At 45.4% G+C, this 20,955-nt stretch overlaps 1 protein-coding gene across 3 annotated transcripts in view; it reads right to left on the bottom strand.

Annotated features, from left to right (window-relative positions):
- Positions 1 to 20,955, bottom strand: part of tenm1 (teneurin transmembrane protein 1) — a 1,545,585-nt gene that overhangs the window by 127,219 nt on the left and 1,397,411 nt on the right. For all 3 annotated transcript variants that reach the window (XM_072505612.1, XM_072505613.1, XM_072505614.1), the window contains one exon: positions 19,090 to 19,456. In XM_072505612.1, coding sequence (XP_072361713.1) covers positions 19,090 to 19,456 — 367 coding nt within the window. The remainder of the gene's footprint in view (positions 1 to 19,089; positions 19,457 to 20,955) is intronic.

Genomic DNA, 20,955 nt, shown 5'->3' with positions numbered 1-20,955 from the left:
GGGAGATGCAATGATATTAATAACACAGGTACTTTTTTAGATCACCAATTGGAATAAATCTAGGAGCCCACATAACTGCAATGATATATTTTGGGGGAAACGTGAAAAGCCAATGACTCACTAAAAGCTACAGGCAGTTTGTTGCAAATTTCTCACCCTTCTCCCTCTCCACAATACGTTCCATCAGCTGTAGTAGCCCTGTTTATTCTGTGGCTGTTACTTTGAGAATCTGATCAGCCGGTTATTAATAGATTATCAACTTCCCTATTATTAAGTTTTCTTTATTAATTATAACTATTGACGTACAGTAATTTTTGCAAATTCCCTTTTAATTTTCTGAAAGTGTTGCTACTTGCTGAGGTGCAGAGCTGAGCATTGATCACTCCTCTGTCACAATATCCACTCATGTATATAATGAGATGCAGACAGGTAGTGATTGACACACTGGATAACCAATGAACACACACGACACATAACAACTAATCACCAGACAGGACACCACCACTATAAAGCACACAGGGCATTACGACTCTCTCTCTCTACAGGACACAGCTACTGAGATAGTAAGAGTGCACAAGCCAGTGAGCCCTAGCACCATGACGTAGAGAGTTAGTCTGGTCAAGCCAGTAGGAGGTTATCAGTTAGATTGATAAGAGTGTCAACTCACAGCAGACTATGTACAGCAATCAGGAAGTTCAATAAAACAGTGTTGGACCATCTCCTGTGTCAGAAGCCTGTTTCTAGTTTCATTGCATCCAGTTGCAGTCAACGTTGAACGAACTTACTTAACACATCATGGTACCAGAGTGCTATTAATCCTCACGAACCTACCTCGAGTGCATCTGCAACGACCAGCAAGCAGCCATCCAGCAGCAGAGAAAACATCCAGCCTCCTTCGCACCTCTGGATCTCCGGAAACCTCGGCGCCAACTGGAAAGTCTTCAAACAAAAGTTCCTCCTGTACATCGAGACCTCCGACCACGAGGCAGCATCGGATGCCAGAAAGATCGTGCTGTTCCTGTCAACTGAGGGGGATCACGACATCCACATCTATAAATCGCTTACGTTTGCCGCTGACGAATACAAGACAAAGTTCAAGACAGTTCTGCTGAAATTCGACAGCCACTGCGACATTGAGGTGAATGAGAGCTTTGAACGGTACATCTTCCAACAGAGGCTTCAGGGTAAGGATGAACCTTTTCAGTCCTTCTGGACCCATCTCCGCATCCTAGCGCAGTCATGTAATTATGACTCGACGACTGATTCCATGATCTGGGATCAGATCGTTTTCGGGGTCCAGTCCGACTCCCTGCTGGAGCAGATCCTCAAAATCAAACAGTAGACCCTCTCCAGCGCCATCGAAACATGCGTTGTCCATGAACATGCCAGAAATCGCTACTCCTGCATCAGGGCGGCAGAAACTGCAAAACTGGCCTCCCACGAGGCAGAATGAAAATGCAAGGCCTGAGTATCGAGGAGAATGGCCGTTTTGCGCGCGTTTCTCGGGTCCCCATGCATGCGCGCCACGCCCGAGTGGACGGTGAGGCCGAAGACCCTGAGCCGCATGCGCGAACGTCGTTCAACCGCACTGCACATGCGCGATGGCGCACAGAACGTGCTGACGTCAGCGTCATGACGTGTCCCAATTGTGGCTCCGCCGATTTAAAGCGGCAATGTCCAGCCAAAGGCAGGTGATGTCTACAGTGTGGAAAGCCTGGCCACTACGCGGCCTTCTGCAGGTCCGCTCCACCGAACAACAGCCAGCGATCCCAGCTGCAGCGCAGACATGTCCGCTGCGTACAACAAGGCATGCAGGATTCTGATCCAGACAGTCCAACGGACCCCGATGCTGACTGCCTCAAGTCTCCATATTGGGTGGGCATCATCACCACACGCGAGCTGGTCTCTACCGTGCCTGCCAACCGCCTTTCGCTCCTCAGTGTGGATCCTGACGACGAGTGGTGTGCCGTCATCACAGTCAACCAGTCTCGCATCCGATTTAAATTGGACTCTGGCACGTCTGCGAACCTCATATCACAGTCGGACCTCGATAGCATCCGACACCAATCTAGCATTTTTCCACCAGCCTGCCAGCTCCTTGACTACAATGGTAATGCCATGGCTGCCAGTGGGTCGTGTCAGCTAGGTGTCTCTCACAAGGCAATCAAGGCGACGTTGAGATTCGAGATCGTCCGGCCTGACAAGGCATCCCTGCTCGGTGCTCGCGCATGCAAACTCTTAAATCTGATGCAGCGAGTTCATGTCATGTCCTCGACACCGGCGACGGCCTCGCCCAATGCGAATCTCCAGGCTGAGATAGACGACATTCTCACACAATACCACAGTGTGTTTGATGGGAAGGGCACGCTCCCATATCGCTACAAGATATTGCTCAAGCCGAATGCCACCCCAGTCATCCATGCACCACGCCGGGTGCCAGCTCCTCTCAAGGATCATCTAGAAATGCAGCTACGAGAGCTCCAAGACCAGGGCATGGAACTCACAGACTGGGTCAGCTCCATGGTCTGCATCAAGAAACCCTCTGGCGAACTCCGCATTTGCATTGATCCCAAAGACCTGAATCGCAACATCATGCGAGAGCATTATGTGATCCCGAAGCATGAAGAATTGACCTGTGAGATGGCTCACGCCAAATTCTTTACCAAGCTTGTCGCCTCCCATGGCTTCTGGCAAATTCAGCTGGACGAGTCCAGTCGGAAGCTGTGCACTTTTAACACTCCGTTCGGCAGGTATTGCTACAACCGCATGCCTTTTGGTATCATATCAGCTTCCGAAGTATTTCATCGCATAATGGAGCAAATGATGGAGGGCATCGACGGGGTGCGAGTCTATGTGGACGACGTGATCGTCTGGTCCATGACGCCCGAGGATCACATTGCTCGCCTCAAACAGGTTTTCCAGAGGATTCATGAAAATGGCCTCCAGCTCAACAGGGCCAAATGCTCGTTTGGGAGGTCCGCTATCAAGTTTTTAGGTGACCACATTTCACAGCAAGGTGTGCAAACTGACGCCGACAAGGTGCTGGCAATCAATGCCATGAAGACACCAGAGGACAAAAAGGCGGTCCTCCGCTTCCTCGGGATGGTAAATTTTCTCGGAAAATTCATTCCCAATATGCCATCTCACACCACGGCCCTCTGGCATCTCGTTAAAAAGTCGACAGTGTTCCAGTGGCTTCCCGCACATCAAGCGGAGTGGCTTGAGCTGAAGGCGAAGCTCACCACAGCCCCAGTACTGGCGTTCTTTGACTCAACCAAGGACACCAAGGTATCCACAGACGCAAGCCAGGACGGCATTGGGGCGGTGCTCCTCCAGCGAAACGATTCCTCGTCCTGGGCTCCAGTGGCATATGCCTCCGCAGATGACTCCGACCGAACAACGGTATGCCCAGATCGAAAAGGAGTGTCTGGGTCTCCTGACAGGAATAGTCAGGTTTCATGACGACGTATACGGTCTGCCAAAGTTCACGGCGGAAACAGACCACAGGCCTTTAGTCCACATAATCCAGAAGGATTTAAGTGACATGACACCTCGGCTGCAGCGAATTCTCCTTCGTCTCTGCCGATATGACTTCGAACTCGTCTACACACAGGGCAAGGACCTGATCGTCGCGGATGCCCTATCCCGATCCATCACAATGCTGTGTGAACCGGGCCACTTCATTCGCCACATTGAGGCACAGGTGCAGTTGTGTGCGAGCAACCTTCCAGCCACTGATGAACGAGTTGTCCAGATACGCGAAGAAACTGCCAAAGATCCTCTACTGCAGCGCGTGATGCAACACCTTGCCCATGGCTGGTAAAAGGGGCAGTGCCCCCAGTTATTCAACGTTAAGGACGAGTTAACGGTTGTCGAGGGGATCCTTCTTAAACTGGATAGAATCGTCATTCCCCAAAGCATGCAAGTCATGGTGCTCAGACAGATCCCATGAGGGTCACCTTGGGGTCGAAAAATGTCGACGCAGAGCTCAGCAGGCAGTCTACTGGCCTGGCATCAGCCAGGACATTGCCACCACGGCCCTCAACTGCACAACATGCCAGAAGTTTCAAACAGCTCAGCCCAAGGAAACACTGCAACAGCACAAGATCGTGACTTCTCCGTGGTCCAAGGTGGGGATAGACCTCTTTCACGCAAATGGGCGTGATAACGTGCTTTTGGTCGACTACTTCTCCAGCTACCCGGAAGTGGTGAAACTGTCGGACCTCACGTCCAAGTCAGTGATTAAAGCCTGCAAAGAGACGTTTGCCAGGCACGACATACCAGTCACAGTAATGAGTGACAACGGCCCATGTTTCTACAGCTAAGAGTGGTCCGACTTTGCACAATCCTACCGCTTCAGTCACATCACATCCAGTCCCCATTACCCGCAATCAAACGGGAAGGCCGAAAAAGGGGTCCATATTGTCAAGTGGTAGCTGTGCAAGGCTGCAGACTCAGCCTTGGACTTCAATCTGGCGCTGTTGGCATACAAGGCAACTCTCTGTTGACTGGTTTGTCTCCGGCGCAGCTGCTCATGAACCGCAATCTGAGGACGACTGTTCCAGCCATCCATGTTCCAGACCTTGACCGCCTCACGGTGCTGCAGAAAGTGCAGCGATCCAGGGATCAGCAGAAGATTATGTATGATGCTCATGCCAAGGATCTGCCTGCGCTGGCTCCAGACGATGTTGTTCGCGTCCAGTTGCCTGAGGGAGGTTGGTCAGCCCCAGCTATTGTCGTCAGGCAGGCTGCCCCCAGGTCCTTAGTTGTCCAAATGGCTGATGGCTCCAATCTACGGCGCAACAGGAGGGCGCTATGAAAAGTGACCTGCCCACTGCCTGGCAGCACTTCTTCGCATATCATCATGCCTCCTCCGGACATCTCGCACCACGAGGCCACCGATCTGGCAGCGATCCAGCCTCTCCATGAGGCCACCGACATGGCAGCAATCGTGCCTGTCCAAGTGCCGCCCCCCCCCCCTCTACCTCTGAGGCGATCGACAAGAATTTGTCGCCCGCCACAAAGACTGAATCTATAGACTTAAATCTTGTAAATTTTGTTCAGTTTGCTCTGTTCCTGCATGATAGACACCTTCCCATGTACATATGTACATTCACTCACCACTTGTATATAATCATGCGTGTACATATATCGCCATGTTCCAAAATTTACTTCAAAAAGGAGAGATGTCATAATATCCACTCATGTATATAATGAGATGCAGACAGGCAGTGATTGACACACAGGATAACCAATGAACACACAGGACATAGAACAACCAATCACCAGACAGGACACCACCGCTATAAAGCACACAGGGCATTAAGACTCTCCCTCTCTCTACAGGACACAGATACTGAGATAGTAAGAGTGCACAAGCCAGTGAGCACTATCACCATGAGGTAGAGAGTTAGTCTGGTCAAGCCAGGAGGAGGATATCAGTTAGATTGATCGAGTGTCAACTCACAGCAGACTATGTACAGCAATCAGGAAGTTCAGGAAGTTCAATAAAACAGTGTTGGACCATCTCATGTGTCAGAAGCCTGTTTCTAGTTTCACAGCATCCAGTTGCAGTCAACGTTGAACCAACTTACTTAACACATCATCCTCCAAGTGCTCTTTCTTTCAATAAGAGTCTAAGCAGTAAGCATCAACAGGTTATTTGCCCATTGAGGGAAGTCACAGCTACGATAGACCTTAGGCTAAAATGCCCGACAGACATTTTGGCACGGGTATCAGAACCCTGGGCTGATGTTTCAATTCTCTCATCAGAGGTGTTGAAGCCAGTTGTGCTTTGCAAATGCATCAACTAGCTCTGAGGCAATTTGATGAGCAGACATTTTAAACAAAAAGTTAAAAAATGATGAAGGTCCGGGAGCTGTTTATTGAGAAATATATTATAGCCTTCCAGAAAGAGATGATGATGGCAAGACAATGCTATGTTTTGATAGGCCAATGATTGTCGCCGCGGATCCGACTGTCACTCATAGTTTATGCTTGCAGATGAAGAACAGGTATTTCTGTGAGCCATCAGTGTGTCTGTCAATCATGGAGCAAGTGCTCGAGTACAAATCACAATTTTCAGGAAGGATAAAGGCAGAACTATATATAATGAGAAAGTGGGGTGGGGTGGAACAAAACGCAATGTACATTTGGCAGCAATATCAACTCAGACTCCAGCCAATGGGAAAGTCCTGCCCCTTGACCATGAATAACTACACAAACAGATCTGGCATACAAGGTTTTATAACTTTTGGCTTGAAATTCAAGGCATAATTATTTTCCTGGGGTAAAAAGCAATCACAACTTGGTCATACCAGTGAGTAATGCAAACCCGCAGGCAGCAGTCTATCAACCTTACTGAATTAAATATTTGAAATTCACGGCAGGACGATGAAATCTGTCTCACTCTTTGACACTTTCATGTCAGTCATTTAAAACATACTACAGCTCTATATCTTCAAAAATACAATCACTATTTGACTGGGAAAAAAATGTTGTTTGTATTTTATCCCCTGTTCTTCTGGCTTGCTCACTTCTGATTTTCCTCACTTCTCATTCTATACGTGCTTCTAGTTCTCCAACATTTTTGCCCAAATCGCTTTTCTTCATGTGTCAGCCTCAACGGAATGTGCTAACTGACTGCTAAACGTGGAGGCATGATAACTCAGCCTGAACATGTCATTCACAGTGAGATAAATAGCTAGCTTGTAAAGCAGCGCAGGTTCAATTCCCATACCAGCCTCCCTGAACAGGTGCCGGAATGTGGCGACTAGGGGCTTTTCACAGTAACTTCATTTGAAGCCTACTTGTGACAATAAGCGATTTTTGTTTCATTTCATTCATAGTATGCAGCATAGGTCACAGGTCAACAATTGTGAGGGGGGGTGGGGGTGGGGTGCCTCTGTTTTTGATGGGCAGGAAAGGAAAATCCCAAAACAGCATTTACACCAGCCGTATTTCCTGTTGAGATAGTTCCTGCCCTCCGCCACTGATGTAATTGGGTTCCCATTAACCATACATCTAAATGTCATGAGCGAGCATCTCCACTGTATCATCTCCTCATGTAAGGAATTCTCCCCCCGCCCCACCCCACCCTCGACGTGATGCCAGTGCAGGGTTTACAATGGGTTTGGACAAACAGGGACCTGGCAAAGAGAACCTGCTGGGGGCACACAGGTAAGTGCTGCCCCCAGAGGTGAGAGGGTCATGCCCAGGCAGTACGCTGACTGTGCCCTGTCACTGCCCCATGACTGATCTAGCAAGGGTCGTGGTTGCTGGCAGGGCAGACTCTTAACCAGCGTGATATTGTGGGAACTATCTCCAGGATGTTTATTGACTATCTGTCAAAAAATGGTGGGAAAAGCAGGCAGTGCAGCTGGTGATCTACGCACCACTTTTCCTGCCTGAGTTGATACATAGTCAAAAAAAGGGAACTCAAAAAAAGAGAAAATTCTGTCCCAGGCATGGAAAACCTATCTGTGTCTCAGCTACTTCTGCTGTGCCATCTGTGCCACTGCGTTCACCTGCACCCTTCACCAATGCAGAGGCACACACCCCAGTGGGTCACAGACGTAGATCAGGCTCAGGGTCACATTCTGGGGAACACCTCACTGACATGTCTCCACAGCAATCAAAGGCAGTGACAGGCCAGGTCTCTGGCACTCCGAGAACTGCTGCAGATCAGGCAGCTGCGGCGTTTGAGTCAGATGGTGAGCCTCTGCAAGCGGCTGTCTCTAACTCGCTGGACATGCATCGACAGGTGGCAGAAAATCAGGTAACGTTGCAAGAGGCACTCAACAGAGTAGAACGAAGGAAGGAGGAGTCCGTCTCTGATGGCATGGCTTCTAGATATGAGTGCCTCGAGGTCTCCAATGTCTCCAAGAGGAAGATGGCATCCGCCTTGGAGACCTTGTCCAGCAGATCCTTCCAGACTGGTGCTCGGACCTGCATTCCATTGCTAAAGGCATTGGGTGATCCATCAGTAGCTAGATGAGGTGGGGCATCTTGACTTTGCTCCAGGAGCCCCTTCTCCTCAGGGGGCCTAGCAGGGGCCCTCAGGCATCCATAAGGAGAAGGAACAGCAGCTAAGGAGCCCGGGGAATTCCACCCTGATAATTTCAAGAGCGTCCAGCCAATTCCAATCCTCTCTGCCTGTGACCCCATAACCTCCAGCTGTCCAGGCCACGGAGAAGACCCAAAGAAGGCTGCGGCCCTCCAGATCTCAGCCCTCTAGAGGACACCTGTCAAAGTCATTAAAGAAAACTGGACATAGCAGTCAGCAGGCTGCCCCCGCCTCTGCTGCAGATGCCCCAAGATGCAGCAGAAGGGTTAGAAAATTCACAAAACTTTGACATCACTTGTGGGTCACGAATGTTCAATCACTGTATATATCATGTACCTTTGTAAATATATTCTCTATTCATGAGAATGGTCTCGCCATTTGAAAATGGTGTGCATATGCATTTATGTACTCTTCCATTTCAAGAGTGATCCATGCTCCCTCTCAGTGTTTGCCTCCCTTATGTGACGTTTAGTTGTGCCATGATAATTACTTGACCCTTGTGTTATGTCAGGGAGATGTGTCAAACTCTTTACTGTGCAAAATGTGTTAGTAACCTATATTTCTTACAAACCAACATGGATTAGTCATGCTGAATAGCCCTGGAAGCTTAGCTGGAACTGTTTCTCAAAATGCCTTCATTGCCAATGCCAAAGCACAGGACCTGCAGCCAAGATGGTCTCTCCAACCATGTACGTGGTTCAGCGTCCACTAAAGATTTCTCATCAAGGTGGCGACAATTGCATTAAGCCCTTTGATGTGCCATCTGCGTTGTTGTGCCGACATTCACTTCCCAGAGCACATGGATGCAGGGTTCGCCGCTGGCCTTTCTTAAGGTTAGGGCCTAGCAAATCAAAAGGGTTGAATGAGCAAGTCTGAATGCTGGACTTGCTCTCAATGGCACTGATTTTCAAAGCACTGGCATCACAGTAAGGGACAGAAGGAATGTGGCCGTGTCACATTTCCAGTACCTTACTCCTCCTTGAATCTTGTGCCCATCGGTAAGGCATGTTTTCTATGTCGTGCTTCTTTGATAATATCCTCATGTGGAAGCTGACTCTCATCCCCTTCTTCAAGTTCCTGCCCTTCTTGCTCATCATTGTCCGAGGAGCTCGCAAGCTCCTTCATGCAGCCCTCTGGCAACAAATTTCCCTCTTTGAAGTGCCAGGTTGTGAATGGCACAGAAGAGCACGATGAAGCGGGAGTCCCTCTGTGGAGGATACTGCAGCTAAGCAGTCCAAGCATTGGAAGCGCTTCTTCAGGATGCCAATGGCCTGCTCTATGATGGGTTGTGTTGGGCTATGCACAGTGTGCCTCTGAGGCATTCCAAGGACAATTCACGGGTGTCATGAGCCATCGTTTGAGTGGGTAACCCTATGACCAACCAGCCGGGTCTGTAATTGCTGAGGCACCTGGCACCAATGTGCATGATGTACTCCCGATGATTATATCCTCAACACATAAATATATCAAGGGGGTGACAGATGCCCTCTACAGTAAGGCTCATTGGTGTGTGAAGTTCACACTTGATGAAGCACATCATGCATGTTGGTGCCAGTGTTATGGGCCAGGGTTTAGAGAATCCCAAAGTGTATCATGGAGTTCACCTGACCCACAACTTTTAATAGATTGTGGTATGGGGAGCACACGGCCCACTCTACAGGTGTGGTACAGCAGAAAATGGACAAGTGTTTTTTAAAACAAAACAATGTTTATTCTATGAACTCAAGTTAACCTTTTTAAAACAAACAGTGAATATCTTAGCAACCAGTAAATCAAATACACCCCCCAAAGTAAATATACGTTTTGTTCCAAAAAACAACTCACGCAAACAGGTATAATAATATAGTCCATTTTTTCCTTCTTCTTCCTCCAATGGAAATTGCTTCCGTTCATCACATTCGTGACAAAGCATCAGCTATCACGTTTTCTCGTCCTGCCACATGGACTATTTTTAAATGAAACGGCTGTACTGTAAACTCCAGCGAAGCAGCCTTGCATTGTTATTCCGGAATCACTCCAACAATGTCAACGGATTATGATCAGTATATATAACGGTGTGAGACGGATTGCTGGTTACATAATAGTCAAAATGTTGCAAAGCCAGCACCAAACTCAAAGTCTCCTTCTCAATCGTGGAATACATTTTCTTGTGAGAATTCAATTTCTTTGAAAAATAACCAATAGGCTGCTCGAGCCCTTCCTCGTCGTCTTGTAGAAGCACCGCACCTACGCCCACATCACTCGCATCAACCGCCACTTTGAATGGTTTGGTGTAATTTGGGATGGCTAACACAGGAGCAGTGGTTAACACAGCTTTCAGACCGTCAAATGCCTGTTGACACTCCGCTGTCCATTGAAATTTTCGACGTTACTTAAGCAAGTCCATCAGTGGAGCAATCACGCTACAAAACATTTGCACAAATGTTTGATCAAATCCACTCGTGCCAAGAAATCGCATTATTTCCCTTTGTCTCGAGGGTATCGAAAACTCCTCAAGGAAAGTGATTTGGGCTTTTCCAAATTCACTTTTGGCTAGGTTTATCGCCAAACCCGCCTCCAGACGTCGATCGAATAACTCCATCAGATGTTTCAAATGTTCTGTCCATGTCTGGCTGAAAATTACCAGATCGTCGATGTACACCGCACAATTGGGTAATCCTGAAACGGCTTTGTGAGTTAACCGTTGAAATGTGGCTGGTGCGTTTTCCATGCCAAATGGCATAACTTTGAATTGGTATATACCATCTGGAGTCACAAAAGCTGATCTCCTTCGCCCTTTCGGATAAATGTACCTGCCAGTAACCTTAAGTAAATCCAATTTGGAAATAAAAGCTAATTGTCCCACTTTCTCAATGCAATCCTCCAAACGTGGGATAGGATAAGAGTCCGTTCTTGTAACTGCATTAACCTTTCTATAGTCCACACACAACCGTTGGGTACTGTCTGGTTTTGATATCATCACTATGGGTGAGCTCCATTGGCTGCAACCCACTTCAATTATGCCATTTTTAAGCATACTCTCAATCTCTTTGTTAACCTGTGCCAATTTTAAAGGGTTAAGTCTGTATGGATGTTGTTTGATCGGAACAGTATTTCCCACATCTACATCATGTATAGCCATTTTAGTACTTCCCAATTTATCTCCACAAACTTGCCCATGTGATATCAATAACTCTTTCAGGTCAGTTCGTTTTTCCTCTGGAAGATAACTCAACAATTTATCCTAATTTTTAAGAACATCCTCATTTTCCAATTTAATTTGAGGTATGTCAAATTCACAGTCATCTGGATTTGGTTTGTCCCTTCGAGTTAGAATCATTAAAACCTCCTTTTTCTCTCCTTCCCTTTCAAAGTACCTTTTAAGCATATTCACATAATCACTCGGTGATTCTTCCTTCTATCTGGTGTTTTTACCACATAATTCACCCCACTTAATTTCCTTTCAATTTGATAAGGTCCACAACACTTAGCTTTTAAAGGTTCACCTACCACTGGTTACAGCACTAAAACCTTATCACCACTGGCAAAACTACGAATTTTGGATTTCGTGTCCGTTACCCGTTTCATCACATTTTGTGCAACTTTCAAATCAAATGTTGTCTAGCCAATTCACATGCTCCATTTAATCGTTCCCTAAAATTTGACACGTAATCCAATAATGTAATTTCCGATTCTCACTCACCAATGTTTGCTTCATCAATTTAAGTGGTCCTCTTACCTCTTGACCCAAAATTAGTTCAAAAGGACCAAATTTGGTCGACTCATTAGGAGCATCCCTAATTGCAAACAGAATGAATGGAATTCCTTTATCCCAATCCTCTGGATAAACTTGACAATATGCCCTCAACATGGTCTTTAATGTCTGATGCCACCTTTCTAATGCTCCCTGCGATTCTGGATGGTACGCAGTTGATTTAAATTGTTTTATTCCTAAGCTATCCATAACTTCTCTGAATAACCGCGAGGTAAAATTTGATCCTTGATCCGATTGTATTTCTGTCGGTAGTCCATATCTCGTAAAGAATTGAAGTAATTCCTCCACAATCTTTTTAGCTGTAATATTACGTACTGGAATGGCCTCTGGAAACTTAGTAGACCCATCCATTATAGTCAAAAGATATTGATTCCCACTTTTTGTTTTTGGAAGCGGTCCGACGCAATCAATTAGGACCCTTGTAAAAGATTCCTCAAATGCTGGAATGGGTATTAAGGGCGCTGGTTTTATCACTGCTTGAGGTTTCCCTATCATTTGACATGTGTGACATGATTGACGAAATTTAACTACATCTTTCTGTAGTCCAGGCCAAGAAAAATGTTTCTGGATTTTAGCTTGAGTTTTCCTTATCCCCAAATGACCTCCCACTGGTACCTCATGTGCAACTCGCAACACCTCCTTTCTATACCCTACCGGCAATACTACTTGATGAACTTCTGCCCACTTTTCATTCGCCTGCATATGTAAAGGTCTCCATTTTCTCATCAAGACATCACTTTTACGGTAATAACACTCTGGTATACATGCAGATTCCTCTTCCGTGTATGCTTTCTGATACATCCGTTTTATTTCTCCGCCAATTTTCCTGAACAAAAAATATCCGCCTCATCCTCCACCTGTTCTTGTTCTTTTTCAACCATCAGATCAAAAATCGTTTCTGATAATTGCACTTCAACTTCATCTTCACTCTTTGATTTCTCCTCTTCTCTTAACCTGTGACGTTGCGACCTTGTTACCACATAATCCGGAAAAATCCCAGGACATTCGTCCTTCAACACTTCCGTTGTCTGATTTTCCACTGGCTTATCAACCACAGTAGGCATCACTTCCACCTGCGATCCAGCTGTATCATTACCCAAGATAAACTGTATTCCTGGACAAGATAGTTTCTCTATTACTCCTACTACCACTTCACCACTCTTCACTGGACTTTCCAACCTTACCTTATATAATTGAACATTACTCCTCTCACCCTGAATTCCACATATTACCACCTTTTCTGGCAACATTCTTCCCAACCTACATAACTCCTCATCTCTTACCATTAAAGATTGACTAGCTCCCATATCTCTTAAAATTGTGACTACTTTACCTGCTACTCCTGATACTGGAGTAAATTTACCACACAAGTAAATTCTTTAAGGCTGTACAATCTTTTGCACCTCCTTCGTTTCACTTGGGCTTTCCTTTACCACTTTCACAAACCCCACTGTCTTATCCTGTTTTACCACATCAGCCTTCCCTGTGCTTTTCTTCAACCACCAACACTGATTTTACATGGCCTAGTTTATTACAGTGAAAACATTTGAAACTTTTCATGTCTCTTCCACCCTCCTGGATTTCTGTTTTAATCTGAGGTACACTCTCCTTATTATCTCCCATCAGATCATCTTTACCTTTACCATTTGAGTATTTCTCATGTCTCCAGTTTCTATCCCTCACAGGCTGAAACTGATGTCGGAAACCAAGCTTTGATTTATGAACTAATTCATAATCATCTGCCATTCCTGCTGCTAACCTCATAGTTTTAACCCTCTGCTCTTCCACATGAGTTCTCACTACATCAGGAATTGAATTTTAAACTCCTCCAAAAGTATAATTTCTCTGAGAGCTTCATACGTTTGGTCTATTTTCAAAGCCCTTATCCACCTATCAAAATTACTCTGTTTGAGCCTTTCAAACTCTATGTATGTTTGACCAGGTTCTTTCCTTAAATTTCTAAACCTTTGTCTGTAAGCTTCAGGCACTAGTTCATATGCACCCAAAATTGATTTTTTTTCACCTCCTCATACGTCCCAGATACCTCCTCCGGTTGTGATGCAAACACTTCATTAGCTCTACCTACCAGTTTTGTTTGAATCAGTAATACCCACATGTCCTGTGGCCATTTCATTTGTTTAGCTACCTTCTCAAACCTTGGCAATGCTTGGACATATTTAAATAGATCCCTGCCATGCCTTCGACTTTGACGCTCTTTCTCACGATCCTCATCACTATCATCCAACTGTACGTTTCCCTTTACGTCTGCCAATTTTAACTGACTGTCATGTTTCATGGCCATTTTCTGAAGTTCAAACTCTCTCTCTTTATCTTTTTCCCTGATCTGTATCCCCCTTTTTATTTATTTTTGTTCTGCTAGGGCTATTCTTTCTTTTGTCCTTTCTTCTCTCTCCTTTTCTTTTTCCTCTCTCTCTCTTTCGTATTCAAACTGCTTTAATTCTTTCTCATGTTCCATTTGTTTAACTTGCAAGTGAATTTTTGCCATTTCCAATGAATCAAACTGTATCTCAGGCAACTTTAAATGCTTAACCACCACCATAATTACCTCATCTTTTCGCATTTTGTCAGGTAATGTTACCTGCAATATTTTTGCCAAATCTAACAGTCTGATTTTAGTCTCTGTCCGTAAGGTACTGCGTGTGACCGTCTCCACCCCCAAAAACTTCTGAGCCTCTGAAAGAGCCATTGACCACAACACACTCCCCACTTAAACTAAAATACCACACCTGAAAAGCAACCACAATATGCTCATCCCTCACTGTCTTTAAGTTCACTAAGCCACTCCAATAGATAGACTTTTATCCCAGACGAGCCCCCAATTGTTATGGGCCAGGGTGAGAGAATGCCAAAGTGTATCATGGAGTTCACCTGACGCACAACTTTTAATAGGTTGTGGTATGGGGAGCACACGGCTCACTCTACAGGTATGATATACCAGAAAATGGACCAGTGGTTTTTAAGACAAAACAATGTTTATTCTATGAACTCAAGTTAACCTTTTTAAAACAAACAGTGAATATCTTAGCAACCAGTAAGTCAAATACACCCCCCAAAGAATACAACACTAAGTAATCTGTATGCTATCCTTTTAACATCCAAAAGACTTAACACACCTTCAAACAAGAGCACATTAGGGTTTACATTCAAGACTGAAAACATTTAAAATTCTTCTGAATTCACCAAATGATTAAGAGATAGTCCTTCAGGGCAGAGATCAACAGCAGTGCAGCTCACGGACACACCCAAGCTTTCTCAAACTGAAACTAAAAAAGCAGAAGTAGAGCTCAGCTCCACCCACACTCTGACATCACTCCAGTAACATGAGCAGCTCCATTTCTTAAAGGTACATTTCTTAAACACCCATTTCTTAAAGGGTACTCTCACATGACACCAGGTACCTTGGAAGTACCCATGACTTCTACATCCTGAATCATTCCCAAGTGCCTCAGTGATGACAGAGCTAGCTGCTTTAAGGGGTAACCGCTCAAACAATAGCTCATGACACCCATGCATTGTCATCGCAGTGTTAATGTAAGCCTACTTGTGACAACTGCAATCTCTCATTAAAATACAATTCCAATTGCAGTTTCTCAAGGAGCCTTCTTCTTTACTCCCAGCTCTGACTCTGTTTCAATGTTGTGACTCTAAGCAGTTTGAGCGTCCCTTAGTCTTGCCGTGCTCCTTTCACACTTCCTCAGACCCCTCCTGTGCAGATTCTTTCCCAGTTTCAATTTTAAACTGCACAATAACTTTGGGGTCCCAAGATGGAGGTGCTGCATTTCTACTCTTCGACCCTCCCACGTCAGTGTTTGCTCCCTCCAACCTTACTGGAACTTAACGATGTGCAGACAAACCTCCAAGTGATTCTCCAGCCTCCTCCAGTAACCCTGGGCCTCATTGCCATCATGGTGGACATTCCATCTCTCTCCCCTGAGCACATCACTGTTGATGTCCCCATTCCCTATGTGGACTTGACCCTTGACCCCTCCCCATCTTGAGGCTGAGTGCATGGTGACATACAGAGGAGAAACAGAACCCCCTACCACCTCAGGAGAGTTTCAAATACCCCCTTATTACCATTTCCTCATTTCCTCTCCCTACCATCTACAGCCCAGTGCCGAGCCAGTTTAGCTTACTTGGCTAGCCAGCTGATTTGTGAGGCAGAGCAAGACCAGCAGCGCGTGTTCAATTCTGGTACCTGCTGAGATTATTCATGAAGGCCCCGCCTTCTCAACCTTGCCTCGCACCTGAGGTGTGGTGATCCTCAGGTTGAATCAGCACCAGTCAGTTCTCCCCCTCAAAAGGGGAAGCAGCTATGGTCATCTGGGATTATGACGACTTTACCTTACCTTTCCCGAGCCAGACAACCTCACTGACACAAACAGTAAGACAATGAACACACCCTGCAGACCATGCTGTGCCTTACCCCAATTGAGCTCACAAGCCTTTCCCCTCCCTGGTGTGGGATTATGGTGTCTGTGCCATGCATAGCCATGTAGAATGGCCTGCAAAATCCCAAAACTGCCTTTAATCTCTCATTCAGACTATGAGATTACAAATCCCCAGGACTGCTTTCAATTTCTCACCCTGACACTTGGCCCCAGAACAGGGACTATGACTGTCTTTCAATGAGCTTGTCTGTCCTTCATGACTGATCACAACAATCTCCCTTCTGTCCCCCCTCCAAGAGTCTCTGTGCAATCCGTCTCTCACACTAACATAACTGTCCCCCCGTGCTCCAGAATGTGCGTGCAATCCCTCCTATTCGTATAGTTCCATTCCCCTCCATCCCCTTATGTATCTGCACTCTACTCTTTCATGTTGAGTTCGCCCTCAGTTCCCCCTCTGCTGCCATCCTTCCGCCTCCTCAACCCCATAATACGCCATTGTCCTTCCTGTCCTTCCCATCCTCTCCAATCCCATCATATCCCATTGACCCCCCATTTCTTTGTCATCTCATGCCGCCCCCCCCCCCCCCTGCTCCGAGGCACCCCCTTAGCCTGAGGTGTGGTGATCCCCAGGTTAAATCATCACCAGCCAGCTTTCCTCCCCCTCAAAGGGGAAAGCAGCCCATGACCATCTAGGGCTATGGTGACTTTACTTTATTCATGACATGGTGATACATGCAAATGGCGTTCCTGATGTGGATCAGCAGGAAACCCAACCCACCATCAGCCGCCTTGAAAGAGATGAGGGGAAAGTTCCAAATTGATTTCCCACCAGCGGGATTTGAACTTTAACCTCTCTATGAACTTTCCCCTAATGGCCGCCATGAAACCCGCTGCTGGCACGACTGGAAAACTCTTCTCCATGAGAGGGGTGCCTGCAGGTCAAGGCCTTCATTCAGTTCGTACACTGTGCTAGCTTAAACACAATCTTTGTCCTTATTAATTCTGTTAAAACCCCTCAGGATTAGTAAACAACTGTTGAATCACTGGAACTACTGAGCTGCATTAGTGACCTAATTTTTCTTGTCCGGTGAAACATCTGCGCCCACAGCAGAGAAGCTTTAAAATAGATCCAGTGGAAAAGAAATTATTGCAGTGACAAAATTCAAATGTTCAGCCACAAGTGCAATTCAGGATTTGCTTGTAATTTATGTATTGTAAGTTTAACTTCAAAACTGTTTTAAAAAGGGATTTCTGCTTATGCTTACTTTTGATTCTCATGATGTCGAAACATTTATTATTACAATTGCTAATAAGCACTTGTCAGCAGAAAAGCAAATATCAGAACGAAGGTCGTGATTCTTCATCCCGACTGAGTTTTGGATTTCTCAGAAGTTAACAACCTTGGTCATCATTAATTTCCCTCCTCCACAATGTTCAGTAAGCGGATGATCTCTAGTTTTCAAGATACATAGGTTTGTCTTTTTTCCCAAAACCAGAGAGAACAGGGTCAAAACCAATGTAGAGTGAGAACATAGTAAGATGGAGTAAAAACATCCAGCCTAGGCACATTTTTACCTGAGCACTTTCATTACCAACAGATTTCCATAAAAGATAAACAGTGATATGTTATATTACTGCCTATAGGTAAACCATAGACCATAAGACATAGGAGCAGAATTAGGCCACTCGGCCCATCGATTCTGCCCTGCCATTCAATCATGGTTGATATTTTCTCATCCCCATTCTCCTGCCTTCTCCTGCTGACCCCTGATCCCTTTATTAATCAAGGACCTATCTATCTCTGTCTTAAAGACACTCAGTGAATTGGCCTCCACTGCCTTCTGCGGCAAAGAGTTCCACAGATTCACCACCCTCTGGCTGAAGAAATTTCTCCTCATCTCTGTTTTAAAGGATCGTCCCATTAGTCTGAGATGGTGTCCTCTGGCATCCTCCTCTGTGGAGGATGGTATCCTCCACAGATTGACTCCCGCATCATCGTGGTCTGCCGTGCCATTCACAGTACACAGTATAATATCGCATATGATCATGTTAATCATGAATAAACTTGAACTGGGGAATGCTTCACCTCAGTGAAGTACGAAATGGGTAGGAAGAGAGAATGGGGCAGATATTGCTGCTAAGGGACATTAGAACAACATGGAAGCCGGAACTCTGTTCGGAAATGGACTGTGTAAAGAAAAAGTGAGAATTTGGGAAATGGGCTGAAAGAATATTTCTATTTTCTACATTTTAAAAAAAATATTTTTTTACGGGATGTGGGCATTTGTTATCCATCCCTAGTTGCCCTTGAGATGGTGGTGGTGATCTGCCTGGTGAGTGAATAAACACAGTATCCTATTTTGTGTCGTAAACATGTTTGAAAAGTAAACATTAGTTTTTAGTTTTCAATTATCCAAATTACTGGATACTTCATAACTGGTATGTTCACACAGGCGGACCTTACTCAACCAGAAAGTGCTTTTCTGCTATTCAAATCATTTAGCTGAAGTAAAGCGACATCATGCAGCTCACGTAGAGAATAAACACTGGCCGAAATTTTCTGGCCATTTCTGCTGATGTGATCTTCCAGTACCGATGACAGCGACCCCCACCAAAGGTCCCCCAGCGGCAGAGGGTGCGAATAACGGGAAAACGATCGACAGCAACCAGACGGGAAGGTGCCAGCCCTGGCCAATGGCAGTCTGCCACTTCCAACGTAAAACACGTGGCGGAGGGGGCGGAAATTTCCAGATACTGTTATCAACTGGTTGGGCTTGTCTACGGTTCTAAGTACTGTTCGATCATTCGGCATTGGGTTCAGTGGTTTCTGAAAAAACCTAGAAGGAATGTAGCATTACCTGAGAAGCAGTTGCAGTTGGGGTCGATCTTGCAGTCGCATTCTGTTGATGTGCCAGCAAATATGAAGATCTCGCCATTGGTAGTGACCTGCTGTATGCGATTGATCTTCCTCTCATCCGTCTCCGCAATGTAGAGTACTCCACTGTGAGAAACAGCAACGGCTCTGGCTGACTCCAGAGTGGAGTGAACAGCCACCTTGCTCATGGGAAAATGGTTGATGCCTGGTACCTGACAATGGATAGGCCGGCCTGCCACAATCCGCACACGGCTAGTTTCGGAGACCTGCAGTACAATGTTGTTATCAAGTACGTAGAGGGAGTTATCTATGGGGTTGACAGCTAGGTCAGTCGGCCATTCAAGGCGTACCTGCAAAGAGAAACAATTTGGACTTTGTCAAAGAACTGTTTAGGAATTACAAATTTGCTCTCCAATTTCTTTCTCTTTTGAGCAAAGACAAACATTTTTTTCTTTTGATAGATGCCATCCTTTAGAATACATATTAATTATGCGGAAACCACTGGTTAAGTTTTAAAAGTCTGAGCAACAGCATGTCAGTGACTTAAAGCAACTGCTTCATTGACAGGACCGTAGAAAATTTGGGGGTCGGCTAGCCCAGTTGGCTGAGCGGCAGGTTTCTGATGCAGATCAATTCCAATAGTGCAGGTTCAATTCCTGAGATGAGTCATGAAGGTCCCTCCTTCTCAACTTTTCCCCCCGCCTGAGGTGTGGTGACCCTCAGGTTAGATCACTGCCAGTCAGTGCTTAAAGGGGAGAGAAAGCAGCCTAAGATCCTCTGGAGCTGTGGTGCCATTTTTATTTTTACAAATTCCAAAGCTATTAAAAACAGAGTTTGTTTGTCTCTTTCAAGAACCCATCAATGGCAATCAGCTTAGAGGAATGTGAATGGTCACATTTCCTGACCCATTCACAAGCCATTCAGACAGCTCCTATGAATTCAACTGAGTGGGGAACAAGCTATTCGACAAAATCACTTTGGACAATGGACCCTGGAATCGATTGCTGTGACCATAGTTTAGTAACTGGTCAGATGGTGAGAGGGTATCATGTGATCCAACCCTGTTTTATATTCGGAAGAATCTGCTTGTATCCAATCCAGAGCGCACACTAAGCAGAGGACACAAGATGCAGGACCCTGTGGGAATACTATATCTCGCTCTCTTTCTCTCCATCTATCCAGATAGTTTGAGCTCTATCTAATTGTTTGACTACCCACATACTGAAGGTAATGTTTTAAGAATCAATCCAGCAGATGCTGTCTTAATAAGAAAAGACAATTCATCTGGCAACACCTTTAAATCTTCTCATTGTAGAATCCAGAGGAACCACTGAGCTCAGCCAAAACCCAATCAAGCCATCAAACTACCAGAGCAATATATTACTGACTTTAGTTGTGTTTAATCTATCCTCCTAATTTGTTACTTAATTGTTTGTGCGAGCGAACCCTTGAATACATGCATATCTGAGAGAGTCAGAGCATTTTTATTATTTTTATTGGACCGGTTGTTAAGTACAGTAAATATAATTCACTTTTTAAAAATCTTCCGAATAAACTTGTCCATGTGCTTCTTTTAAACCACATAGAACAGTGAAACACTCATTTAATTGGCAACAATCTCCTTTTAAAATAAAACTGTGTTACGGTTAAATGAGGAGTGAGTACAGAGGGGAACCATTCCATCCCGCCTTAGCTGTCATCACATTTTCAATATTTGTTCAATATTCTTTCAATAAGCTTCAGATATTTAATTCTGTCCCATTCTCTACAAATGCTCATTCATACCATAAACAAACATTCCTGCATCAGAGAGAAAATAATCTGGAAACCCTACTACTGCAAGGATTTA

The sequence above is a fragment of the Scyliorhinus torazame genome, chromosome 5 (assembly GCF_047496885.1).
Source record: "Scyliorhinus torazame isolate Kashiwa2021f chromosome 5, sScyTor2.1, whole genome shotgun sequence".
Taxonomy (NCBI): Eukaryota; Metazoa; Chordata; class Chondrichthyes; order Carcharhiniformes; family Scyliorhinidae; genus Scyliorhinus; species Scyliorhinus torazame.
Note: the sequence above shows the minus strand (reverse complement) of the source record. Positions and strands in the feature narration are given on the sequence as shown.